This window comes from Limulus polyphemus, unplaced genomic scaffold, assembly GCF_000517525.1.
Source record: "Limulus polyphemus unplaced genomic scaffold, Limulus_polyphemus-2.1.2 Scaffold538, whole genome shotgun sequence".
NCBI lineage: Eukaryota > Metazoa > Arthropoda > Merostomata > Xiphosura > Limulidae > Limulus > Limulus polyphemus.
The window spans coordinates 524,762-539,431 of NW_013666148.1; the positions used below are offsets into that span (position 1 = coordinate 524,762).

General features: G+C 29.2%; 1 protein-coding gene across 1 annotated transcript in view; it reads left to right on the forward strand.

Annotated features, from left to right (window-relative positions):
• The window catches only part of LOC106458959, a 48,038-nt gene extending 35,781 nt beyond the window's left edge, over positions 1–12,257 (forward strand). Inside the window, exons 10-17 of the mRNA XM_013918528.2 lie at positions 592–686; positions 3,972–4,088; positions 7,332–7,392; positions 8,555–8,665; positions 9,177–9,241; positions 10,823–10,894; positions 11,224–11,326; positions 12,162–12,257. Of these exons, the coding sequence (XP_013773982.2) occupies positions 592–686; positions 3,972–4,088; positions 7,332–7,392; positions 8,555–8,665; positions 9,177–9,241; positions 10,823–10,894; positions 11,224–11,326; positions 12,162–12,257 (720 nt within the window). The remainder of the gene's footprint in view (positions 1–591; positions 687–3,971; positions 4,089–7,331; positions 7,393–8,554; positions 8,666–9,176; positions 9,242–10,822; positions 10,895–11,223; positions 11,327–12,161) is intronic.
• The last annotated feature ends 2,413 nt before the right edge of the window (positions 12,258–14,670 follow it).

Here is a 14,670-nt window from a genome sequence, read left to right on the forward strand (position 1 = left end):
AGTATATATATATGTGTGTGTGTGTGTGTGTGTGTGTCTCTCTCTATACTATATATATATATATATATACTATGTGTGTGTGTGTGTATATATATATATATATATATATATATATATATATATATATATAGAGAGAGAGAGAGAGAGAGTATATATACACACACACATATTATTGCAAGAATTTTAGATTTTTGTTAAAGGTTAAATAGGTCTGCAAGGGATTAAATTAAAGTTATTGTATGACCTATTAGGCAATAAATTATGTACATATATGTATGTGTATATGTGTTTATATTTGCATATTTATGAATGAATAAATGTGAAAACTCATTCATGTAGAAATATATTAAGAATTTTTGTTAGATTTTAGATAATTTACTCTTTGACTCCATAAAAACTTGTTAAAACTATATTTATCACCCAGTTGCTTTTTCTGAAACATAAATTCTTCTGTTATAAAGCTTAAACAGAAAAGGCTTTTGATTCAAGAGCTTTATACATAAAAATATATGCTCTAGTGTAGCTCAACTATTAAATGTACTTAAAATTTAAAACTATTGATTTATAGAATGTTGTAATGTGTTACTGTAGGAGGAACTGCTCAGTGGCTATGAAGACATAGTATTGAACCAGATCAGGCCAAAGTTGCCACTTATAATAAAAAATATCCCCAAAATGAAATTGTCGTAAGTATATATGTAACTTTATTCCCCATTTTTATGTAAAACTTTAGGTAACAAAAATTTCTATTTGAAATCATATATATCTGTAACTTGTGACTTAATAATATACATATCATGAAATTGTAATCCAGATTGGTCTAGTGGTTAGTATAATGGACCTAGGTGTGAATTGCATTGTGCTCCACACTATTACTGTGACAGTCAATCCTGCTATTCAGTTAAAATTACTTGCCTACTAGATTACCTTCTTTCTGGTCTGCATTTCTAAATTAAGTAAGGTTATTTTGCACAGATACTGTTCAAGTTAAAAATACCAAATGCCATGAAATTGCAATGATGATACAATATATATCATTAACTTACATTTGACTGCTGAAATATATGACACAGAATTATGTATTAGTTATATTTCACTCAGATTTTGTATCCAAAGTAAATTCTAGTTTTACCAGTAATGTTTTTTTTTCTCTTGTGAAGAAAAACATTACCGCTAAAACTTTCTTTGTTGACTTCTCCACAAATACTTATCTAGATTTGATCTAAGTAGACTGTTAGATTGACAATATTGCTCATTTCTATTTAAAAAGTATAAGATTATAAAGCATTTTTCGTATATTTGATCAGGATTTTGATTGTTGTTAAGAAGAAAGCTATGCAATGAGTTAGCTGTGCTGTGCTCACCATGGGTATTGAAACCCACTTTTTAGCATTATAAACCTTTGGACTTACCACTGGGTCACTAGAGGGCTATTTGGTTAGAAGATTAACCCAACTATAAATACGTTCCATTATAAAGATACATTATTTACAGCTCACTAGATTAGCCAAATATGTTCATGCAAAGTGATACTGGCTTGAAATATAGCTGCCATAAATATCATGTTTTAAAGATGAGATATTGCAGAGTTATTAATTATAAATTAGTTTAGCAATTTATAAGTAGGAGTGCAAATTAAGCATACCAATAAGAACATGAAATTTTACTGCTTTCTGTTTTAGACTTAGGAATTTAAAAAGTATTTGTACTTGTCTGGGCAGATACATGTGCACTAAGACATTATGAAATACAGATTGATTTTCATTTGGTGCTTATCTGAATTCTTCTGTGGAAGTTGTACACAAGTAGTAGAAAAATGTTTAAGATATGAATAAATACACATCTACGTATTCAGTACAATGACATAATTACTTAACTTACAGTAGGTTTCTACTTAATCCTTGCACAGTTTGACTGCACACTTTTACTTAATTTACAGTAACTCACTCCTTAATTGGTTTGATTCTAAATCCCCTGATTGTTATAAAAGTAGTGGTGTCTCCTATAGAAATTTTGTACTTAATTCTTGCACAGTTTGACTGCACACTTTTACACTACTGGGTAAAACAAAATGTATTTCCTTTAGAAGAGTTTACTAGAGGTGTGTTAACACAGCACTGAAGGTGTGAACCTTTATTTCTAGCTAGTAAAAATGTTCTTTTTTTTTCAAGTTTTTGAAATACTTTAAAATTTAGGCTTGACCTATTGGTTAATGTGTTCAAATGTGGATCTGAGAGTATTTTGATTAAGACATAGTTCTATCAATTACTTTTTGGGTGTGTTGTAAGAGTGACAGTCAACTCCACTATTCAGCAGCAACTGACTTCCTTCGTTCTAGTCCACTGTTAAAAATTAAAGATGGCTCTGATCACTTAGACCACTGTTAACAAGATGTTTTCAAGTGAACAAACACATAAAAATGTATGTATAATATGCTAAATGAATAATGCAGTTTAATTGATGAAATATTAATTTTTACTGTAAAATTTATATGTGCATTATTATGTATGTAACAGAATTGTAATTAATTTCTGTTGATCTTACAAAGTGAATATAAATGTATAAGCATATGTATAGAAATTCAAGAAAATGTGCTGTCTATATTGCACAATACAATAGTCATAAAGTAGAATATATATTTAATTTATTTATTCACTTAAGATAGAAAACATGTTGCAAGTAAATTACACTCTTCATCAGTTGTGCCTCTTTCTCTTACAACCTAAATGATATGAAGAACAACAAATGTAAATTCATACTTTCTGTTTTGTGAGTTCTTCCATTCTTCTGTTGATTGCTACAGGCTGCTTATATAGGCCTTATTTATTTTAAAAGTCCCTGCTTTTGAATCATCAGTTGACAGTTGTATTACATTTTATACTTCTTTCGAATACTTATATAAAAAAAAACTTATAGCTAACAGACAAAAAAGTCAATCTGCACAGTACTTGAGCTGATCAAACTCTTCAACAATACTAATTGATTTTATGATTTTAATCTTGTTTGAGACTTAACTTTTTAAGCTTCTTTGAAGTTAAGTATTAAACTTAATTTTATTATACAAGTTCTTATTTCTTTTTGAAGTTATGTGTGTTTAACATGAACCAGCAGAGATAAAAAAAATTCTGCGTACAGTACAGTAACTTAGAGACAAACAGTAGTTTTTAGGTGCATGCCTTTTCATATGATTAAACTTTTCATTTTTTGCTTATTATTTTGCCCAACAAATAATCTTTAATAATTTAATTAGCAGGCAGTGCTAACTTACCATTATTGTAAAGTGAGTACATGTGCAGAAGATGTGTCCCTCAATTCTCTGTTTTAATACATTTGACTCCTTTATGCATTTGATGTAGAATGCAACCCATAATTTTTTGTGTTTACTTGATTTTTTATTTCTTTTGAAGAGAGTGCTCTTTCGGTGTCTTTTTTTTCTTGAATCATCTGATTTATCTAATTCACCACAGATAACTTTTTGTACCATGAATTTCACTGTGCAGTATTTTACTTTGAGCATGATATTTTTGGTGATATCCCAGTTTTTGCAGATGGTGATACTTTTATTTTGTGAGTATACACATAATTTGTAAACTTTTTTTGTCCCATGGTGTACATATATTATGTCAGTTTTATTCTTTTGAGAATTTCTCTCTTTAAATGTATCAGAATATGTAATCTCATTACATGTATTTTTTAAGAATGCACAAAAAAGCTTTCTGTTAAATATCTTGCATGGTAATTCTTCCATATGCTTTGATTATAACATGTTCGAGTGTTGCAAGGTCTCCTCAGACTACTTTCATTATAAGCTGTAACCATCTGCTACAGATATCTGTTTTGTAGAGGTAACCAATATTGAACTTCTTTTTCATACAAAATGTACTTCTGTTGTCAGTTTATGCATGAAAAATATTTAAAGTGAAATTTATTAGTTAAAGAAACTTAATTTAGAATCAACTTTTTTGTTTTAGTATTATTCCTACACCTCCAACAATGTCAGGAGGACCTCTGGCCTATTATCTTTCTGGGGCAGAAGATGGTAGTAGACCAGGCACATTTTTTGTGAATACTGGTGATATCGCTGCCTCGTAAGTATCTGTTTAATTTTTCATACCAGCTTTGTATAAGGTTCAAATGATATCTTCTCTGTAAATTCACATGAAGTTCAAGTTTTTGTGAATACTGGTGATGTTACTGTCTCATGAGTATCTGTCTAATGATTCATACTAGCTTTATATAAGGTTCAAATGATATATTTTCTGTAAATTCACATGAGGTTCAAGTTTTATGAATACTGATGATGTTACTGTCTCACGAGTATCTGTCTAATTTTTCATACTAGCTTTGTATAATGTTGATGTGATATCCTCTTTGTAAACTCACATGAGGTTCAAGTGATATCCTCTCTGTAAACTCATGTGAGGTCAAGTGATACCCTCTCTGTAAACTCATGTGAGGTCAAGTGATACCCTCTGTAAACTCGTGAGGTTCAAGTGATATCCTATATATCTGTACGTACTTAGCTCTTTCTTAATGATTTTCAGTCTGAATACTTGATTTGAAAAGGAATAAGCTTTGTCCAACTTGCAAGTCTTTAATATAAAGTTTATAAGATAAAACACATTTTTTTATATTTTAAAAGCTTATGCTGAATTAAATAATAACTAAAAATATCATCATAATTATAATTTTTTTTTATAAATTTACAATAACTTTTTTCTCATCAAGAAAACCCACAGTTATCCTGGAACATTAAACTCTAAAATATCAAGGTAAAAGAAATGGAAGAAATGACATTTTTTTATACTTTTTAATCTTAACATTTGACATAAAATTAGCCACATACATTGTTTGAAGGACATTAGTTAAATTTGCTTCTTTTTTTTTTGCATATAGAAATGAAATTTAAATGTAAAATATTTGAAAAGTTTATAAAGATATGTGGAAGTGTTCTTGTAAGTTTAGGCATCATGGGTTCAAAAGGCTCTAAAGTGTACTGTGTAAGATTTTATTGTTAAATGATATGTATGTGATCTAGAAATTTTTGGTGTAAACTGGTTGTCTGTGATACGTGTGGCTACTTCAGTATCTATAATTTTGGTATTAAGTAAAATCTGTTCTTCAAACAAGTATAAATTTGATCCTGCAGGCACGAGATTTTTTCTAGAGATCAGTTCATGTCTGTTACTTTTACAATTTCTTTATTAATTTGTGATATCAGTACATAGTCCTTTGTGGAAAAGGGGTAATAGGAGACTATCTGTGGTTCTGTCAGTATGCAATGCTGCAATATTTGTGCTGATACAATACAAACACCATATGTGTAGATTTTCTAATGTAATTAAAACACTTCCATTTCAAATGGTATGTATATAAGTGTGAATAGTAATAGCCACCAATGAAGTGTAAACTTATTTTTTGTAACTCGAAGTATTTAAGTAAAAAATCCCTAAGAATAATTTCAAGAGAAAGCTACCTCTTCTAGCCACAAATGTGATGACAAAAGTAGCTTTAAAGGTAGGGTAAAGGTAGCTTTAAAATATTTTCCTCCCTTACTGTTAACAAAGAAAGGTTTCTAGTTTGAAGTGATGTATGAACGTGTACTGTTAAATCACTAGGGTTGTACCCATCTCTTCACAAAATGATACTGGTATTGATGAGCTGCTTTCATGGCTTATCTCTTAAGGATACCATTAATACCATAAGATATCAACTACAGAGTAATTCTAAAACTCTTACTGATTGGTGTTAAATGAAATGAAGAGACTGGACACAGTGTAACACAAAATTAACAATCTTTATTATGTAATGAAACACAATAAATATTATGATGGGATCCTAAATCATTCAGCATAAACTATTCTGCTGTGCAGACTTTAAAGTATGGTTTAGGGTGTGAGGCAAAGAAATTTTATATTTTTTTGAGAGAAAGGAATTCTGCACAATCCTGTTCAACATAATGTGTGTTATGATATCAAAGCTTCCATAAAGAAACATTGGCAAGAGCTTGAAAGAAAAAAGAAAAAGAGGGGAACTAAAAAATGGAAAGGCTGACTATAAAAGCCCAAAAGATATTAAATGCAACAAAAACTGGAAATAGCTGACCAAGGTAATAAAAGAAGAAGAAAAGTGCTTTAACATAATGAGATTTACAAAATCTAAGCAACATTATTAAACATGCACAATAAACTGCTCTGTGTAAATACTTGTAAGTATAATTTTGTTACCTAGTAAATGAGTAGAAAGAAGCATTTATTTCTGGAGTTTTTTTGTCGTAGTAAAAGAATTATAAACATGCTCTTAGAATGCTTCTTTCATTACATTTACATCAATAACTGAAAAGATATTTTGCCTTTAGCATCATCATTTTGGGTTTTTCTTTTTCGTGGTCAGCCAGTCTCATGCCTGTCTTGGTCTAGGTAATGTTATATCTTAAGTTTCAGAACACCCATCCCACTTTGCATTTAGTTCCTGACTTTAAATTGATTATCTCATCAGAGGTTTTGAATAAAATGTGGGACATGCCATTCCAGCAGAGTCCTTTGAATATGCATCATTCCTTTTAAAAACTAGGAATGAAACTGTTATCTAATATATAAGTCATGAAGGTATTGATTTTCAAGTGATTTCTACTAACTTTTGCTCAGATGATTAAAACAGGCTCATTTGTAGAAATCTAATTTGTGCAATGTTTTGGAAATACGCATTGTTGTATTCATATTCTGTTCCTCTTTTTCTGACTGGAGGTTGCAGATGTCACTTTCTGAACTAAACTGGATTATTCGTCCTTTGCTTATTATTGTGTTCCTTTTACCAGCATAACTTGAATCATCAAAGTGCTTCTATTAGGAAATTTCATGAACTGTTTAAGTACTTTTGATCCTTTAAGATTTTTAGATGAGTGGTTCTGATGATGGATTGTTGTAGGAAACATGATTTTGTGTGTGAGTTATAGCATGGCCAAAAGAAGCTGGTGTGCTAGATAGAGACTAATTCTTTTGAGTTAATTTTATTTATAAATGATGTAAGCAAAGTTTTGTAAGTGGTATGGTTTGGGAATATAATGGTTTTATTTCAGAGAGGAAAACTTAAAATGTATGTAATGCATTCTATAAAATATATTTCGATCCAACACTCCAAATGTTGCTGGAATTTCTAATGCATGTATTATTATGGAGGAAAAACAAAGCTGCACCATCAATATGGTATATATTTTGCAGATAAAAAAACTATTTGATTTTTTTATAAAATCAATAAATTTGTTGTAATATTAATTTATGTCTTATACTTTATATTGTTAGTAGGACTAAAACATTTTTTGTTGTTTCTAGACCTAAGTATGAAATGATGAGCCTTTCCCTTCATGAAGCTGAACCAGGTCATCATCTTCAGGTAAATACTAATAATAGTTTTCTTAATATTGTGTGATTCTGACAACAACTAAGCAGTTACATTATGTAGGTTTAATGCTTTAATAATACTGCATATTCAAACATTTATAAATAAATAAATACCAAATAAGGAATATATGTATATCCTAATGTTTTGCGAAATAAACAAAAATGTGCATATACATTTTTTCTTTTCTGGGGATGAAGATTGTTTATTTTTCAAAATGTCAAATTTCCCAGTCTGTAATATGTTCTTTTTAAATGATAATTAAGATAATGCAGTGGCTAGTTTCTTCATTTTTATAGAGCAAGAAGAAATATTCTTTTCCAGTAATTATTATAGATACACCCATTTTTTCTTCTTATGCCAGGAAAAGTTTCTTATTAAATTAAGTGCCATGATAAAATATTTGTTGTTCTGTAAATTTTTGTACATAGCTTTTGTTTTTAATTTTTCTTCAGTTATGTAATTCTGGATGTTATAAAGTTCTGTTTTTTCCTTTTTTTTTCTGGTTGTTGTGAAGTTCTGTTTTTTCCTGTTTTTCTGGATGTTATAAAGTTCTGTTTTTTTTTTACTTTTTTCCTGAATCTGCTGTCTTTGGTAGATTGTAAACAAAATACTTGTATTAAAATTATTAACTTCTGTCTTATACTACAGCTGTATAATCTGTGTTTGAATAGCTACACTTGTAGCAAAGATGACTTGTCATTATTAATGGAAAATACATAAGGAGGAAGAAAGAAGCTTAATACAACAAAACAACTTCAATCTAGTTAGGACTTTTACATACCAGGTTACACATATATTGTCAAATATACATTTATAATTTCATGTAAAAAATTAGGAGTAACCATAAAAAAACAGTGCTAATTCACAATGTTCTTCATCTGATACCTTAGTAGTGTTTTTCTAATGTTTGCTTTATATAAAATGATTGTGAAAGAAAGAATTATCTGGGTTAGTGGTTATCATTGTAATAGATCTACTGCAGTAATCTGTTTTAACATTATAACAACATATTTTCTATAGCATAAAATGTTTATATTATTTGTGTATTGTGGTATCCAATAGATGTCATGTTTAATAGTCCTGTTGGTTCTGTAATGTATAATTATGTTAGACTGCCTATACATATTTATTACATTTTTTGTTATCTCTACAGTCATCTTACATGATTGAACAAACAGGGGTACCAGCATTCCGAAGAAATATTGAAGACAGGAAATATTCAGATGTTCCCTCCCGATTTCCTTTACATACAGCCTATCTGGAGGTATTATAGCTCAATTCTTGTTTATGAATAATTTTGGACATCAAATTATATCAACAAGTTAAGGATTCATTGTTCCAAATCTTCAGTTTCTTTCGACATTGTTATAGAATTTTTTGTTTTTTTTAAATGAGTTAAAAGTATAATGGACAATTGAAAAGTTTTAGTATGTTATTTAAGATTTTGTTTTTAAGTATTTGAAGATAAAGATATTGGCTAGGATATATTTATATTTTATACATCTTCACTCGACAAATATACCAATAATGTAATCATTGTTTGAGATAAGCTTTGTATTTGGCATTTTAATGAATGATTGCAGAGTGTAGATTTTTGTGTTCTATATATATATTGTGTTCTTTTATTATTTAGGACAATGGGTTATTGAGATACTCCATGAAAAAATAATATGTCATACAAAACATTTTTACACTCAGGTTTCTTATTCATAGATACTATGAATGCCCACACTAACAGTATACGGAACTTATTATAACTTGATTGATTATTTTAGGGTTGGGGTCTGTACAGTGAGTTCTTGGGTCATGAACTAGGTCTGTATGAAGATCCTTACTTTTTGTAAGTAAATGTAAATTTATTTCATTTGGTAGACATAAAGCAAACTTTTGTCAATTTTGAATTATTAAACAATTTGGAAATTTCAAAACACATTCTTTCCTCAAATTATCATAAAATTTTTGAAACCAGTAATATTACATCATATAATTTAAAATTATTATAAATTAGTAACATTGCAATTAGTGTAGGATTAGCTGTTTCTTGTTTAATATTTTGTAAGAGAATTTTTATATAACAAAAGGGCACTGTTGCCTGGGCATGTGAAATGCTTTTGCCATTGACCTTTGTATTCATAAATTCTCAGCTGGGGTACAACTTGTTGCAGGTCTCTTTCTGGATGGCCCTAAGTTGATCCATGTTCCTTTATTTCCAATGCCATTAAGTAAAAAGGAAATCCTTGTCCTTGGAAATTTTGATTCTCTAATCTTAACACATCATTATGATCTGAGAGTATGAATATTTTGCTTCTTAAAAGAGCTGTTACATACCTTTTCCAAAAGCAATCAATTTTTGGTGGCATCACATCACCTGTGAAATTCCAAACAGTATCAAAATGCAGTTTTGATACATGCACTTCCACTGTGACTTTGCATTGGTTGTGAATGTCACATGACTTTTTGATTTGTGTATTCATTATCATGTTCATATATGTGCTCGACTCTGTATCCCTCAAATCAAGAATAAAACATATCACTTGAAATCATAGAGCAAACATATGTATGACATTGTAAGCATTTTATCTCTTAAATATTCAGTCTGCAAGTCAATGGGACTGAGCTCAGTGGATTGGATTGGCTACAGTGGTGTCACAGTTTCCAGCATTCATGTTGGAACCAAGAAATATGTACTATGATAAGTTGCTTGATCTGTTAACCTAAAAAAACACACTTTGTTACCAAAAGAACTTATCTCTCAATAGTGTTCGGTCACAGAGATACAGAGTTTAGGAGTTGGCCGGAATTTGTTCTCACAAAATATAGTAGAAATGTTCATGTTCAGGTAGATACTGCACTTAGCAAGATTTGTTGAGCCTTCCTCGGCCATCCTGTCAATAGAACTCACAAAAGCCACAGAGAAAATGGTTTTATAGAGCTGAAGAACCAGATATTGCATTGCCTAACATGCACAATCACTACCGTATTTGTGTGAGATTGTGGATTAGGGTTTTATTTACTCCCTCATAGCCAAGAAACTGTTGTGAATTTGTCCATGCTGGTGAGCAATTCAGATTCCAAATATCGCAAGAAGAACAAATCTCTATTCAGGATTTGATAAAGGAGAGTACCAGGAAATTTTGTTTCGGACTAAACCCACCAACATGTTTCCCTGACTTGCACATATGGTGTTAAGTAGACTCACTGTAAAAAGAGAAGGTGCAATGCACATATCAAAACGTTTGACAAAGTATAACAGTAAGAAAGTATATAAACGTATATAGGCTGACTTTTAATTTAACATAGACTTTTATGTCCTGAATAAAAGGAGTTGAAGACTTCTTTCATAAAATATTTTGTGTTTAATGCATTTTTTCTTTGGTTATAATAAACATACATATTGTTTTTCTGTTTTGTTTTTACTCAGGTTAGGTCGTTTATCCCAAGAAATATTTCGAGCTTGTAGACTTGTTGTGGACACTGGAATACATGCTTTTGGGTCAGTTCAGTTGCTTCTTCAGAAACAGAGGTCAATTCTAGATGTTAAAAATAAACTATGACATTACAATTTCAACTTTATTTATGATAGGAAATTTGTGTTATAGAAATACATTGAATAATGGTTGTTAACAAAGTACAGCTTATTTTAATCATTAAAGACTACTTGTTTCTTGTGTTAAATGTTACTGGTGTGTATAACTATTGAAGTTTTTTTTCTTATGCTTTCAAGCATTAACTCAGTTAGTAGTGTGTTTCTTTTCTTTAAAATTTAGAGCTTTTTGTGAAAATATATATCTAACATTATCAGGAATCTGTTTTTGAACTTAGATGGAGTCGTGAAAAAGCTATCAACTTTATGTTGGAACATTCTGCAGCTACAAAACAAAATATTGAAAAGGAAGTTGATCGTTACATAACTTGGCCAGGCCAGGTGAGCCTCTAGAAATATGAAAAGTTTAATTTTAAAATGAAGAAAAATAAACATGCATATTGAATGCTTGTAAAGATGGGTTGCTGTTGATGTCATTCAGTTTCTAATGTGGTTTAACAACATAGTGTTAGTTTTTATTGTATTTTAGTAATGATCACTATTAGACTAAGAATTGATTGCAGGCTTTGAGTGATATAAATTGTATTTTAATTATCATTGTCAAGCATTTATAAGATTTTCAAGTCTTGAAAAATCAGGCTTATGTATTTTTTCTGGGGTCATACACATGTATATACAGTAATATGTCATTGAACAAAACTTGTTACTTCAGGTAAGGTCACAAAGATTCCTGCACATTTTTTTATTATTTCATTTTACTGTAATAGAATTGGCATGTATATGGAATAATTAATATAAAAACATTTATGTAAAATAGTATTTACGTTTCTTGGAATGCATGCTGTACAATTACATTGATGCTTTAAACAATAATTGTAACTTTAATATTAAAACTTTATTTGTGTTACTTTCCTTAAATTATTGTGATTACATCATATCCTAGAGACAGCTTACAAAGAGCAATTACGAAAAATAACTAATTTTTCTATTTCTTCTCTGACCCGTATTCTCACTTCTTTTTTTTTTCTACAGCACTTCACAATTAAAATATATGCCCTCATGAATAAATCTTCATCCCAACCCTAATCAACGTCAAAATTAGATGTGCATATTTTAATGTTTCAGTTTGAATATGAAAAAAGTTATGAATTCATAGTTTGCTTCTTCAAGTAATGAACTTGCACATATACAAGTTAATTTTTTTTTTTGATTTCAGGCTTGTGCATACAAGATAGGAGAACTTAAAATTAAGGAACTAAGAAACAAGGCAAAAACTCAACTTGGTAAGATTAAGTTATTTTGTTTGATATAGGCTAAATCTTTATAAGAAAAGAATCATAATGCACAAAGTATAAACAGTGCAAGGTATAGTAACTATTTCAAATATTAAAGAATTAAATATGTAGGAAATACTCTTAAAAAGTATAATAGTAGAAAACATAGAAAATCAGTTTAGCCTTATGAAACTGAAATTGCATTGAATTTTACATATTTATGATATATATATATATATATATGTTGCTGATATGTAACCTTGACAACTATAAAATATATTTATCATTGTTCTTTGTTTGGCAACATTTTATAAAAACTTAGATAGTCATTGTAATCAACGCTTGCACAATGGTTACTAGTTGCTATTTTAGAGACAAATTTCAAGATTGAAAAACTTTCACTTACAAATCTCATGTTACTATTGAAAGTTATATTTCAAACACAGATAGAAAATAGTGATTTATGAAGAAAAAATATGATTAGTAAATCCACTGACAAAATTGCAAAGTAATACTTGACTGTAAACAAATGAAATAATTTAACACCAGGTTTAGAAATGTAATATACGTGTAAGTACATATACTGTATTTAGTATGTGCTTACCTGAAATAATTTAACACCAGGTTTAGAAATGTAATATATGTGTAAGTACATATACTGTATTTAGTATGTGCTTACCTGAAAGGTATAGCCTCAATGTAGATACATCTATAGCATTCAGTATGTGCTTACCTAAAGGCTATAGCCTCAATGTAAATACATCTACAGTATTCAGTATGTGCTTACCTAAAGGCTATAGCCTCAATGTAGATACATCTACAGTATGCAGTATGTGCTTACCTAAAGGCTATAGCCTCAGTGTAGATATATCTACAGTATTCAGTATGTGATAGCCTGAAGGTTATAACATCAATGTAAGTATATCTACAGTATTCAGTATGTGATAGCCTGAAGGTTATAACATCAATGTAAATACATCTACAGTATTCAGTATGTGCTAGCCTGAAGGTTATAGCATCAGTATAAATACATCTAAAATATTCTGTATGTACCTACTTTTAATTGTGTTATTGTGATCAGTATTTGAAACATCACTGATTTAATTACAGTTTAAGGTGTTAAATGCTTTTGAGTTGTTATTTTCAAGTCATACATTCAAAATATATGTTCCATTAAGTAAAATAAATTCCTCACCTTGTTTTAATTTTTAATGTAAACTGGGTGAGTTGTAGTGCACATGTTTGTAAAAAAATCAAACTAAGGTGTTTTGTGCTTCTGAAACAGATGCTAAGTAAAATATTGGATGTACAATACTTTGATTTTTAAGTAATTTTCCTGAACAGTGAAAATTTTAATGAAATGTACTGCTATATATATATATATATATAACAGAATGGTACATTTCAAATGTGTTTTGTAACATTAATGAATTCTAATAATATTTCCTTCCTATATTTTTATCTGACAAGTGTTTAACTGTGTTTTTTTATTAATTGTAACAACTTTGGCAACACATTTTGTGAGTTTAATAGTAGCCTTTTCTAACACAAGGGTAGTAGTTTTTAGTTAGAGTTTCACAATAAAATTGGCAGACTAACATTTCAAATATGCCAAAAAATATTTAATAGAACTTTTATTTGTTTTTTTTATCGTAAAGATGTCCTATATTTTGTTGTAATCACTAAGTTTTAATTATTTAAAGCTTATGTTCATAAAAATATGTATAAGCCATTGGATAAATTACTCCTCACATATCTGTAAGAGTTTTGTATTTTCTGTTTTTATCTGATCTTTTGCTGAAACCAGATATTTTGGGAATGTTAGTTATTTGTGCCAGGATTTCTTAAAATTAAATGTAAATTTTCCTGAAATTTCCTCTAAATCCTGATAAAAAAATAAGGTTATAAATTACGATTATAAAGTCTTCTAACATCGTAACTAATAGTCTGTTTTTGAGTGATCAGAAAATCTTCCCTGACTATCTGAAGAAACCTCAGAATAAAGAGTTCCAAATTGCCAACTGAAAAAGAAAGTTTTTTTACAACCTCTTTGAATGAACACCAGTAACAATACCTTTATGTGATGTAGCAAGCAATATAAAAATTTGGACATTATTATGCTTTATTTGTGGGTTCTCAATAGCTGTTGTGTTTTTGTTTTGGTGAGAATGGTATTATTTTATTATTATTATTAATTGCACAAAGCAATGTACTGTTTTTCTATCAAAGAATGAAAAGTAGAGATAGTAGAAGTATTTCCTTAGAGTAAGTAATCTGGAAAATATAATTAGAATCATTATAGTTTATTATAGGTATAATCAAAATTTAATACCATTACAGTATTGAAGATAGATTTTGGTGTATACTGGAGAATTGAATAGAATATATAGTTATATGTCACTATATATATATAGATATAACAAAACACTGGAATATTAGACTACTCTATTT